Source organism: Telmatherina bonti (assembly GCF_933228915.1).
Source record: "Telmatherina bonti genome assembly, chromosome: 20".
Lineage (NCBI taxonomy): Eukaryota > Metazoa > Chordata > Actinopteri > Atheriniformes > Telmatherinidae > Telmatherina > Telmatherina bonti.
In genome coordinates, this window is record NC_136618.1 from 17,909,159 (window position 1) to 17,921,535 (window position 12,377).

Genomic DNA, 12,377 nt, shown 5'->3' on the forward strand with positions numbered 1-12,377 from the left:
TCCCATCTGCCTTTGTGCTGGCTTAGTGGAGAGAGGCCCAGCAGTGTTGAAACAGTGACCGATGCACACACTGATTGGAAAACACACTCATGCATGTAGAGTTTTACAAACACACAGGAGTCCATGTATACTAGCTCTGCAACACGAGCTGATAAGCTCATAAGACTCAGATGGACGGACAGACAGAAAGAGCGTCTACGCTGTGTGCACGTAGGCTTGCAGCAGATAAGCACGGACATACTCTACATTTACACCGGGGGGGGGGCGTTTTACTCCTTTCCTTTTATGTTTTCATTGCATTGATTAATCTTCTTCTTGCATCTCACTGGCTTGGCTCACTCCTCGCCTTGACCCTACTGACCTATCCATCTTTCAGTCTTGTTGTCATGGAAACAACGTCATAAAGCATCTGAAAAATAAATTCCCCTGTGGTTATGCAATGCAAACAAATGTTAAAAAACCAGAAGGACCAGAAATGAAAGGCCACTTCGTATCTGTGGCGAAACTACAAGAGCCGTCGGCAGACACAACATGACCCTCTTTCTCTGACCTCTGACCCTGCTGGCATTCCCCTTTTCTTTTCATTAGAATCATCCCATTTCAGAGGCCACTGAGGATCAAGGAGCTGCTACAGAAAGTGACTGAGGCCTTTGGTCAGCAGATGGACATGTTCTTTATGGAGAAAGAGGTTGGAGAAAAAAAATCATGATGATGAAAATTGTGCCATTTTAAAAAAAAAAAAAAAAAAAAAAAAAAAAAAAAAAAAAATTATATATATATCAGTATCATGTTCAAAATGCTGCAACTAATGTGGTGAATAATAATCTTGATAGCAGCGAGTTTTCATTTAATTATGTGTGAATTTGCAAGGCTGCATAAAATATGTTTCGCTAAGCTTTTAATATCAAAACTGCAGTAAAACTTTTTTTGATTGACAGATAAGTTGTACAGCCAAGTGCCAGCAGTGTAACTGTTTGCATGATGTATGGAATTATAAAGTAGGAATACGCGATAAATGTCAACATAATCAATCAGTTATTGAGAAAAATGACAAGTTTGTGTGCTTTAGTTTGTAGTTAAAATGTTGGTGCATTAAAGCAGTCCCTTCTGGACTTTCCTAGATATCACGAGTCAGCAAAAGCCACATTTTAGGGGAGGTTCATCCTGCGTTGGATGACTTACAAGAAGCTGCCTCCACATGGAGTCATTCTTTCATTTTGTTGCATCAAATCCAGTTTAACATCATCTGTGACTGGTTCTTCTTTTTTAGTTTGCACCACCTCTCATCATCCAGCATGGTGGTCCACACAGTGCCAGAAATTCTGCTTTCTTTTCTTTTTTAATTAGATGGTGGCTTGTCGCCATTATTTTTAACACTTAAATTTTAACAGTTTAAAGTGACTTAATTCTTCGGTATAACACTGCTACTACATGAACATGCCATCTTTTTAGGCAGTAAAAAGTTGCACGCTTATGTTATCATTCCAGTTGCTGCTACCCCTGAAGACCCAGGAGGACCTGGATCAGGCTGTGTTGACACTGAGCTGCACATCTGGGTCCAATAGTCTCCTCAGGATACTGCTTAAGACCCCCAAAAACAACCATGTGAGTCCCTTCACTGTGTCCATTGTTCATGTAGCTCACAGCATCGGTTGTTACCACGACGACCATGATAACAATCAGCGAAGTTACTCAGTCATGTTTTGTTTAAATCATGTGACATTCAATGAATTCGTCCGCAGCACGACCGCTGTTTGCTGAACTATCAGAGGGAACAAACTATCTCCACAAACACGATGATGTCATAGGACAATGATGTAATGCTGTTCTTACTTCCTGTCCTGAAACCTGACCTCTTTCTCTTACTTCCTGTGTGCTTGCTGCGCAGTATCTGCAGGTGAACAGCAGGGACAAACAGAGCGAGATGAAGTCATCGCGGTCACTAGGAGACTTGAAGGGGTCTTTGCTGAAGGGCTCCGAGAGGGTGCGCAAACACTCGACAGGTGAGCCGCCATGCAGAGGGACACACAGACAGGTGGCGTTTAAGGCTGTCACGGTAGACCTAGAAATGCTTGAAAACAAGACAATTTCTAGATGGATTCATGTGACGCCACACTGCTTTGGTGATACTGTAGCCTCCAGCCATGTTCCTGCAGTTGGGATGCCAGTGATTCGGTCATATCCTCATCTTGGTCATGAGCAGAAACAAACCTGAAAAGCATGAGCCGAAAAAACGAAAGTATGATTGCTTCCTGTGCTGATCTTTCTCACATAGACATAGTCAGATGAATGCTTTCTATCAGTTCATCTGCCTGCTACAAGTCTGAGATGCGGAGGGGAAGAGGCTGAGGTAGAAGCAGGAGGAGTGGTGGCAGATGAGAGGTGACAGGAGAGCAGTCACAGTGTTTGGTTGAGTGAAGATGAGGCGTGAGCTCGGTACCTCAATGACGTATAACAGCTGGGGCAGTGGAGAGAAGACGGAGTGAGGGGAAGAGGAAGAAAGAAGCTAAACTGTGGAGAATAAGTGTGTAATTTTAGGTCCTTTGACTATTTACTCCAACCATATTTTCTGAATTTGGCATACATCCTGGCACCTCTCAGCGTCTGAGCACTTTTTCAGTTTTCGCCGTCAGCTCAGCCAGGGATAGTTTCAGCAGGTCTCCTCGCTGTTACAAGGTCGAGTGCTCAGTGTATGCTGCTGCTCAGCCAGGGAAGCGTTTGTCACAGTAATAGAGGTGAGAGGTGGCAGCAGTGTGGTTTAGTAAATCATTTCTTGTAGTCCTGATACCACTGAACTCGAAGCTGCGAATAACATTACGACACTGTTTTTTTCCCCTCTGCTCCTTGTTTTTGTCTCCTTGTCGACTTTCTTTCATCCTCACCTTTACTTCTCCTCTTGTTCTTGTCCCGTCATCCCCTCACCACAATTGCTGCCTCCTCTAAATGGCAACTTTCCCAGGTTCCCTCCACACGGGCCGGACATCCCCTCCTCCAGGCAGCGTCCCAGAGGAGCAGCAGCAGATCGCCCGCCAAGGCTCCTACACCAGCATCCACAGTGAAGGGGAGTTCATCCCAGAGACCCCAGACCAGAATGTAAAACCTTTTTTTCTTTTATTAAATCTTTGTTGAAGCTTGACTTGATGCATAAAAATGACATAATCAGCTCAGCTCTAAAATATTTCTTTTAAAGTATCATTATGGGTTTAAATATAATTAAGATCTGAAGTCTAGTCTGAATTGTTTGACAAGGAAGCTCTTTGAGTGTGATCTTCTCAAAAGCAATAAAAGCATCTTTACATACAATCTAAATAAGGGCTCATTTTAATTTGCCTTTTCAAAATTAATGCTGTTAAAACACTAAATTTGATCTCTTTTGATCTCTTTTGATTATATTTTAAACTTTCAGGAATATTTGTGCTGCATTATCTGTTTTATAGTGCAGTACAATATATTTTGATTGTCATAAGTACTATGTTGATACTCTTTCTACACTGCTCATGTCTCCCTGCATGGCTGTACACTATATGACCCTCTGTCCCTCTGTGTTATTATTTCTGCCAGATGCTGGATCCCTTCGGGAGTGCAGACAACTCGCTGTCGAGCAGCTGTCAATCTATTGATCAAGCGCTGGACAGGTGAGTCACCAGGCAGGGTGTGTGATTTATAGCTCTTGTCTGCGATGGAAGCACCTACGCTGCAAAAGAAAAGAATATTTGCTTTTGTGTTTTCTGTAAACGCAGAAGTAAATTCTCTGCGAAGATTGTAAATGGTGTTAAAGGCCACTGTAGCTCTTTGACCCATCCTGAGCTGACTGTGTGGAAAAGGAATCAGATCATTTTGCTGTTGTCATAGCGACAGAACCTCTAATCTGGACGTGTGGATTCCTTTGTTATCACGAAAGCGGGCGCAGCAGTGGCTGAGTGGGAGATGCGACTGTGCAAGCAAGGAGACACCGGTTGAGACGAAAGATGAGCCAGAAAATGAGAGGAGTCGTTGTGGGAAGCAGAGAAGCCGAAGAGAGAGAAGCCAGAGTCCAAATCCAAAGCGAGCAAGAGCGAGGCTGAGAGAGGGGGACGGAAACAGTTCTACCTGCACGAGGCTTATCAGGCTGCAGAACAATAGCAGGAAACTAGTGCATGGAACTTTTCCCTGCGAACAGGCATGCGTGCCCCTTATCCAGGGTCTCGTGGCCTCTCGTCGCCCTGCGGTCAACAGAAACGTCACTCTCCAACGGGTCGTCGGGACAGGGCGGATTGCAAACAGCCTGTGGGAGAACGCATATACACACTTGGTGCCGTATTGTACAATTAGTTCCACTGCCAGTTCAGCACAAACTTCACTTTAACCGTCTCACTGCTGACACAGAGACTCTTCACCCCCAGCTTATCTCTTCCAATTCAGCTCACTGTTGTAAAACATCAAGCGCGACTGGCAGAAAACTACTCTGAATGCAGAAGTCATCTCGAGGCATTTTGCAGTGCCGAGGAGGCCGTTCTGAAGTTGCAGGCCAGCCAACTCCGTTTTGAAGATAAGGAGAATTACCGCCCGAAATAGCAAACCATTTTACAACTTTTTTCCGTCTGTTCTTTGTCATTTCAGTCCTCCTTTCTCCCAGAACAACCGTGACAATAATTACCTGAACCTCAACTATGAATACAAAGGTAAGAGAGGACAAATCTGCAGCTGGCGCTCTGATTTCTTAAAAAAAATGTTTGAACAGAAAATTAACTCAGAAGAAGGGAAAAAAAAACAAACACTATAAAAAGACAAAGAAAGGTGCAAAAAGGTTTTTTGTTATGACTTTCCCCCCCCCCCCCCCCCCCCCCCCTATGGTAATTTTACAAGAAAATCTCTGTTTTAAATGTGTTCCACTTCGAAAAATACTCTGAAGATTACTTTACTGTAAGGAGGTTATAGTGTTTCTTTTTAGTTTTATCTTTCCGACTATGTACTTAAAATAAAAGATGAGGTATATAGTTCATGTCAGTTGTGTTTTTGTGAAGCGGAGGAGGGAGTTTGATAGTATCATAATTCCTTCTTCGCACTCTCCTCTGTGGACACTCCTCCCAGCCTTTTCTTTTACCTTTTGTCCCCTCACATCACATCTTTATCTCTCCTTTTTAAAACCACTCTTGAGAAGACGTCGCCTTTCCATGAGCACTTCTCTCCCCCTTGAAGCCCCTTGCTCTGTCTTTCTGTCGTCCCTGAGGTCCCCGTCTGTTCCCTTTTCTTTTGGAAGGCAGATCAAATAGAGCAGGATGACAGATAACGCAACACTAACCCTTCTGAACAAAGCGCCTCTCTCAATATGCTCATTTCTTTTTCTCCTGCCCCCCCCACCTCCCACCCACCCTTCTGTAAATTAAAATAAGGGATTGCTGCACCTATATGAGACATGGGAGTCTCATATAGCTGTAGCAGCACTTGAAGACTCTCTTGGACTCTCATGCACATGCTTGCACACACTCATGCTCTCAAAGTTGTGTGGCCCTTCCTGCGGAGGGCTCCACTGTTTGTTTATCATTCTCTGTGAGTAGATTTTTCCTCTCCATCCCGCACTGCCAAACAGAAAAAATAACTCCTGTCTCCATGGGATACAGTCGGCCAAAAAAAAAAAAAAAAACAGCAAAGGAGGCAGTCATCTGACAGAACAGCTGCTTTCAATTGCAAGTGGCTGTGGTCCTCTCCATTTAGTGCGTGCGCTGCGAGTGTCGACGCTCACATGCGTTAGCGGCGTTCCCCACCTGCCTTTAGTTATCGCTCCGCTGTGCTTGGAGCGCGGTCTGAGCTGTTTTCAGTCTCTGTCTTGGCTGCAGTGAGGCGATACAACAGCTCTGCTCCATGTGCGAAAAGCACTGCTCCTTTCTGCCGCTGAACTTTGATTTGACATGCAGAGATGTGCAAAATTAGTGTTGGTGTGTGTCAGATGTAATTTATGGAAACATGAGCCTCTTTTTGTTAGGCATCAATATGTCTTCCTGCAGAATTAAAGCTGCATTGTTAATCCCGGGACTCGCATAGACATATAATTTTGAACGCAGAAGTATTGCGCGTGCCGAGATGAAGTGCAATTCGAGACTAATTGTTCAGGATCAAGCCGTTTCTTTGCTGACTTGCAGTTTTTGCTTCATTGCTCTCTTTTTCAGGTCGCCATGGGAAAGGAGGGACTTTCCCACGCCAGTTCCAGTTGCCCAATCGCAGCAAGGATTATGGAGATCGTAAGAAAACCAGTTTTACTAGAGCAATAACAACAATAACATCATTACTGTGCAGCTGAAACAGACATGTTACCATGTCTACAGTATAACACAAACACACCATCTGGTCTGATTGTTTATCTTAAACTTAGGAGCGACATTTATTTTTTTACTGAGCCTCTGTTGGTTGCCACTTCCACATAAAGTTTAGCAGAATTTAATACAGTGCTGTGGTGTATTTTTGTGTAGATTTGGGACAATATGTGTAGCCTTGCTGATCCATGCAGCTGCAAGTAATTTCTAACCTTGGCGAGCAATGATTTACGTCTCCCTGTGGTGAACCCAAACTTGTGTAAAAACACAGCACCCTGCTTCCTGTCTGAGGGGAAGTGGGACGGAGTGCTGAGAGGCTCTGGCCAGCCTGAAGTCTTGACCACTATACGCACAAACCTTATAAAGCAGCAGTCATCACAATGTAAATAAAGATACATGTGCAGCCTCTCTAAATGTATGTGTGTTTTCAGGTCGCAGGACACTTCCGCGCAGCTTCATGCCGCAGGAGAACCTCTTTCAGCTGGTTCCCTCCAGTCGCACACGCAGTTATAACGGAGACAGTACGCTACAGTACAGCGACCTGCGCTCGCTGGGCCGCACTACTGATAAAAGCTGCCAGCGCGGTACAGCAAAGTGTAAGTATTTTAATTTAAAAATCTAAGCTGCGACTATTTATCTGGTTCGTTTGAATAATGGAAGTGGAAGAGATGTGAATTATTATATTAACTAAGTGGGACTGTGACATATTTACTTTTGATGACAAACAGCAAAAAAGAAGCACAGAATAACAAGCATTAAACATATTTGCTTTTTAAAAAATTTATATGAAATTAAATTACTTCATTTATCCCTAAAATAATCATTAAAAAAAAGTCAAAATTTTATTAACCAGAATTTTAACAAAGATCATGAACTGGCAGTAAAAATTGCAGAGACACAGATGCTACTGGACACATTAGTTCAGTTTTTTTTTTTTTTTTTTTCTTTTAAGAGTGTGACTGAATAATTCCTGATAAAATGTAAATATCTGGCTTATTTTACACCTTTAGGCTTATTTTTTTGGATAGCAGTTTATAGAGGGGATTATAAAAACACTTTTCAGGAGAACAAGCCAAGTAACAACTAATCTACTGGAATAAATGAATCGGTGGGATATGCCATTTTCTCTGGCAAAAGTCTGAAACAGAGAAAAGTGTGCATGTATTTGTCCATCTTAGATAAAAGCAAATGAAGGATAATCTGTTTTCCAATGGCTGTCAGATACATTTTATTTTTAGGTTATGCAGAGTAAGATGGAGGAGAAGTGATGCAGAGTAATACTGTAAGTGGCGGCAGACAGAATTCTCCTCTCATCATCCAACCGTCTCCAGCTCATTGATGACATCTGCGCTTGTTCAGTTCTTATGTGCTGTTTGCCCAAAATCTGTGTTTGTCACTTTGCCAGAGCTCGGCTCAGCACTCTGTGGTCGACTTCCCAGTCTCTGGTGTCTCTCTCGCCCACACACGTTTATTGCAGCCACAAAGAACCCTGCTAAGTCCAAACCAACGTCTCAGAGTCTGGGTCTAAGAGGACCAGATCTGCTGAGATGATCTTTCTAAGTTTTGACAAGTTTGTGTCGGTGGATTGCGGTCTGACGGCCTGACTGTGATATCTGGGGGTTTCCCCCAGTCTGAGAGGGTCTGCGGTGGGAGTTGTTGAGAAAACTGCGGTACATTTGACGTCTTGTCTTGTGAGGTTTACTGTGTGAGTTACAGTTTACAGCCTCGGCGTTGGTGCACGCTCAAATCCGTAAATCAAAATGTTGGTGACTGTCTTCGGGGGGCTTGGTTACAAAAATTAATTGCTGGTGGGCTTTCATCATCTGGTGTTGTGTTTCTGCAGCACCGCGGGCGCCAGTCAACTGGAGACAGGGAAAGCTCCTGGGGAGAGGGGCGTTCGGGGAAGTCTACCTCTGCTACGACGCAGACACGGGCCGCGAGCTGGCCGCCAAGCAGGTGCCCTTTGATCCCGACTGTCAGGAAACAAGCAAGGTGAGACAAATGCTGCAGGGGAAAACCTCCCATCTGCTTGGAATTAGCCCTCTTGCTGCATGCATGCGCCGTAAGGAAATGGATCCATATATTTAATAGGTGATTTCTTTTTCTGCAGGAAGTGAATGCTCTGGAGTGTGAGATTCAGCTGCTGAAGAATCTGCGACACGATAGAATCGTTCAGTACTACGGCTGCCTTCGGGACCTCGAACAGAGAAAACTCACCATTTTTGTTGAATTTATGCCTGGGGTGTGTATTCTGCAGCATAATGTCACACTCTGCTGTATGCTGTATGATAAGTGAAGTTCCAGTTTCTGCTGTTAGGCTAGCTGGACAGAGGTCTAAGGACAAACATCATCAAACCCACACTGGCCACATCTGCTCGAAAACAGTTTGGAAAGTGACACCAGCTGTCACTGAGCATGCTCTCAATGGTTAATGTGAGCAGAGCAGTTCATTTTATGAGGTCATTTTCTTACTAAATGAGGATTTTAACAAGTGACTGTCGCCTGTGAACCCTGAGCCTGTTTTCAATATTTCCTGATTTTTTTTCTTCTTCTTTTTTTTATTTCTCTGCACGGTTCAGCGTCTTAGTCACACATTGTGTGGAAATTGGAAATGTTTATGTTTCAGCAGAGTTGGCAGAGGTAAGAAAGGAGTTGACAGAGCCAAGGGTTTGTGTGACCGCGCGGCACGGCTGCACTGCTGTTGCTGACCGATAACACTCAAGTGGCCCCGTGGGGGCGGGGTGTAGTGTATGGCAGTGTGGGAAGAGAGGGGCAGGTATCCCTCTGAGAGAGGCAGAAAGCTGCTAAGGTGTCTTGTTGACAGCTTAAAGTAAGGAGGGAGACGTTTTGTTTCACCAAAAGTGCGTCACAGGTGTTTTTGGATCATGTCTTCGCTCCTGAGATTTCCTCGGGAGGAACTTAAGATGGGAAATGAAAGGAAACGCCGCGCAGTTCGGACTCAACACGAGGCAGACTTCTTTCAGCGTGTTGTGTGTTTATATATTTGGTTTTTGTACTTGAAAATTGGCTTGAAGGCTGCTTTTCCAAACACCAAAATAACTCCTCTTGAGAGTGTCAGCAGTAATAGTGAGTAATTCAGCCAGCGTACTTTTTCCAACCTCACATCCGCATGTTCTTTTAAAAACTTTTGACCCCTTTTCTCTCTTGCTGTCTCCCCAGGGCTCAATAAAGGACCAGTTAAAAGCCTATGGAGCCCTGACAGAGAAGGTGACAAGAAGATACACCAGACAGATCCTCCAGGGAGTCTCTTACCTGCACAGCAACATGATTGTACACAGAGACATCAAAGGTAACTGAAACTGCACAGCAGCGAAAGGTCAGAGAAGGATTTTAATTGGATTTGTGAGCAATGCACACTCACACGTTTGATGACTGCTGTTGTTCATGTTGCTGAAAAACGCTAAAGATTTATTCTTCATCCCGGTTGGCATTTCCTTATTCGGCTATTCAGAACAACCCTGGAAAAATGTGCTATTTTGAACTCCCCTTTGAGATATATTAGGCTTCACGCTGGTGAAATTGGCCGGTCTAAAAATGCTCCACACCGGACGGAAAGGCTTTAGTTTAGCTGCCCGCAGCTCTGAGAGTCGCTGCTTCGTTAAGTTGCAGCCAAGAAAGGGGGAAATGTACCGTCTGGTGGGGAAAAAAGATAGTGGGTCACACGGGATACATGACTGGCTCTATGAGAATGATTGTGGGTGGGATTTTCCACTTAAATCTGCGCTGCATGTGTAATATACAACGTTAACTCGCCTCTCCACAAAGCAGCTCCTCTTCTTGCATTAAAAGAGATGTCAGCTCGTGGTTTTTGACTAAAGCTTGGCATCACAGCCACGACATTACACCGGTTTCTGTGAAATTTATGTTCCAAAGAGCCAAGCAAATGTAATCACCTGATTTACTGGAGACTCTTGCATCCTACATGCTTTATATACGGGATAATAAATGTTCAAACAGTGGAAACAGGCTGAAGAAGTGAGCTGTAAAGGTTGCAATTTTAGTCTCCCAGTCTCTTCTCTGCAGCAGTTTAATCCCTTCGTGGGTGTGGAGGGTGAGTGGCAAGTGGGGCACATTAGTCACTGATCAAGCAACACAGTGTGTCTGAAAGGAAAAGGGATGGACGCTGCTACGTGTTGGAAAATTGTTTTGGAAGGAAGAGAAAAAGTTTGTTGAGGTCTGACATTCCTCTCATGGAGCAGTTTATTTATTATTTGAGTTTTTATATTTGTGTAAACTAAACTGGCACCAACTTTTACCCCAAGAGAGGAAAGTAAAGTAAGTTGTCCAAGGAATATAGTATTTACAGACGGCTGTAAAATCTTCTTTGGGCTTTTTTTTGGGGTGGGGGGGATAAGTTTGCCAGTATTCCACCACCCAGGACCTGTCAAGATGTTGGAAAAGTACCCCTAAGTCCGTTGAAGTGCTGGCACAGGAAATCCATAACCCCACTAACTGAACCGCCAAACTCGCTGTACCCCTTAAAAAAGGCTGACAGCTCTCAGGAGACTCTTGAATAACTCTGAGCTCCATGTGTTTGGTTCCGCCAGGTGCTAACATCCTGAGAGACTCCTCAGGGAACGTGAAGCTCGGAGACTTTGGAGCCAGCAAACGTATCCAGACCATCTGCATGTCTGGTACAGGAATCAAGTCCGTCACTGGCACCCCCTACTGGATGAGCCCTGAAGTCATTAATGGGGAGGGATACGGCCGGAAAGCTGATGTATGGTAAGGATGCTATAAGAGAGAAATAAAATAAATTAAGCCTAGAGGGGATTTGAGTCTTTAGCAGCATTAAAAAGATGCAGTAAGATTGAATTCAATAAAATAACCTCATCAGAATGGTGTAAACAAATACTGGACACATTTTGGCCATAATTAGTCCCATAACAGAAATATTAAATCAGGGCAGGGCTGAACAAATTTACATGAACATCTGTAAGGTATAAAGTGATCCAGTGCAATAGCAATAAATGTATTTCTGTAGTTTATATGTTCCATTTAATTCAGCTATAAACTGTTTAAACATGTGGCTCGTAGGCACAATGAAGGGCTGCTGGTACTTTAGAAAGTACCAAATACGAACATGTAAACTACTTTCTGTATTAGTAGATGAGTTCTTATTTCACTTGAAATTAGCAAAAATAATGTTAGAAAGTAGTTTAATAAGTGAAAAATGTTGACATATATATATATATTTTTAAATGAAATTGTGTTAGCTGTCAAATAACTTTTATGGCAAAAGTGTGGGAATTTCTGCTCAAGTTTTGTTAGAATATCATGAATGAGTAAAATACAACCTATTTTATCTTCACCAGACTTATGATACGGACTGATGTAAATGCATGTGGCTTGCATTGTCAGCATAACAGGTTAATAATCAAATCTGGCAGAATAGTTGGAGTAGTTACATTACAGTGCAGTATATTTAAACATGTGCACAAGGCCATGATGTATACAAAATATATTTTACTAAAACAATGACTTTGTCCAAATCTTATCACACAATAAAGGTGAGATGTTAAAATATGCAATGAAAACAATCTGTATCTTATTGATTTGTCTGAATCATTTTATTAATTTGACTTTCACTGCATTAGCTTCATTGGATTTAGATTAATTAGTGGCAGGTGAGAGTGTCAGGATTTGATATAAAAGAAGGTCATAATAAAAAGTTCACCATTTTATACCGACCTCTGCAAAAGATTAAAAAGTAAAACAAAACAATAAAAGCCAAATTGCAATAAAGTTAATTATTTCAACATTCACAGAACTGAATATTGCGGAGTCTTAAATCTGGAGAAATCTCAGTGCATAAAGATCAAGGATGGAAACCAGCAGAATGAATGTGACATAAAAGCCCCCTGGCAGCACTGCATTTGAAAGGATCATACCACTTGCACAGTATATTCGCATCACCTTTTAAAACAACTTTTTGTTGTTTTAAGTGAGTCACTGCAGCCAAAACCATCAACTTAAACAATAGGTAGCTGTGTAAAAAGTCGGTCGCGGTCATCTCAGATGGTAAGGAAGCTGACATGTTCTGTGGACGTATTCGTCCAAGTCTCA

General features: G+C 43.0%; 1 protein-coding gene across 1 annotated transcript in view; it reads left to right on the forward strand.

Annotated features, from left to right (window-relative positions):
- The window catches only part of map3k22 (mitogen-activated protein kinase kinase kinase 22), a 36,890-nt gene that overhangs the window by 21,598 nt on the left and 2,915 nt on the right, over positions 1-12,377 (forward strand). The window contains exons 6-17 of the mRNA XM_079260020.1: positions 589-688; positions 1,489-1,605; positions 1,889-2,003; positions 2,960-3,093; positions 3,562-3,635; positions 4,600-4,661; positions 6,147-6,218; positions 6,722-6,886; positions 8,134-8,282; positions 8,401-8,532; positions 9,471-9,600; positions 10,859-11,036. Coding sequence (XP_079116146.1) covers positions 589-688; positions 1,489-1,605; positions 1,889-2,003; positions 2,960-3,093; positions 3,562-3,635; positions 4,600-4,661; positions 6,147-6,218; positions 6,722-6,886; positions 8,134-8,282; positions 8,401-8,532; positions 9,471-9,600; positions 10,859-11,036 — 1,428 coding nt within the window. The remainder of the gene's footprint in view (positions 1-588; positions 689-1,488; positions 1,606-1,888; positions 2,004-2,959; positions 3,094-3,561; positions 3,636-4,599; positions 4,662-6,146; positions 6,219-6,721; positions 6,887-8,133; positions 8,283-8,400; positions 8,533-9,470; positions 9,601-10,858; positions 11,037-12,377) is intronic.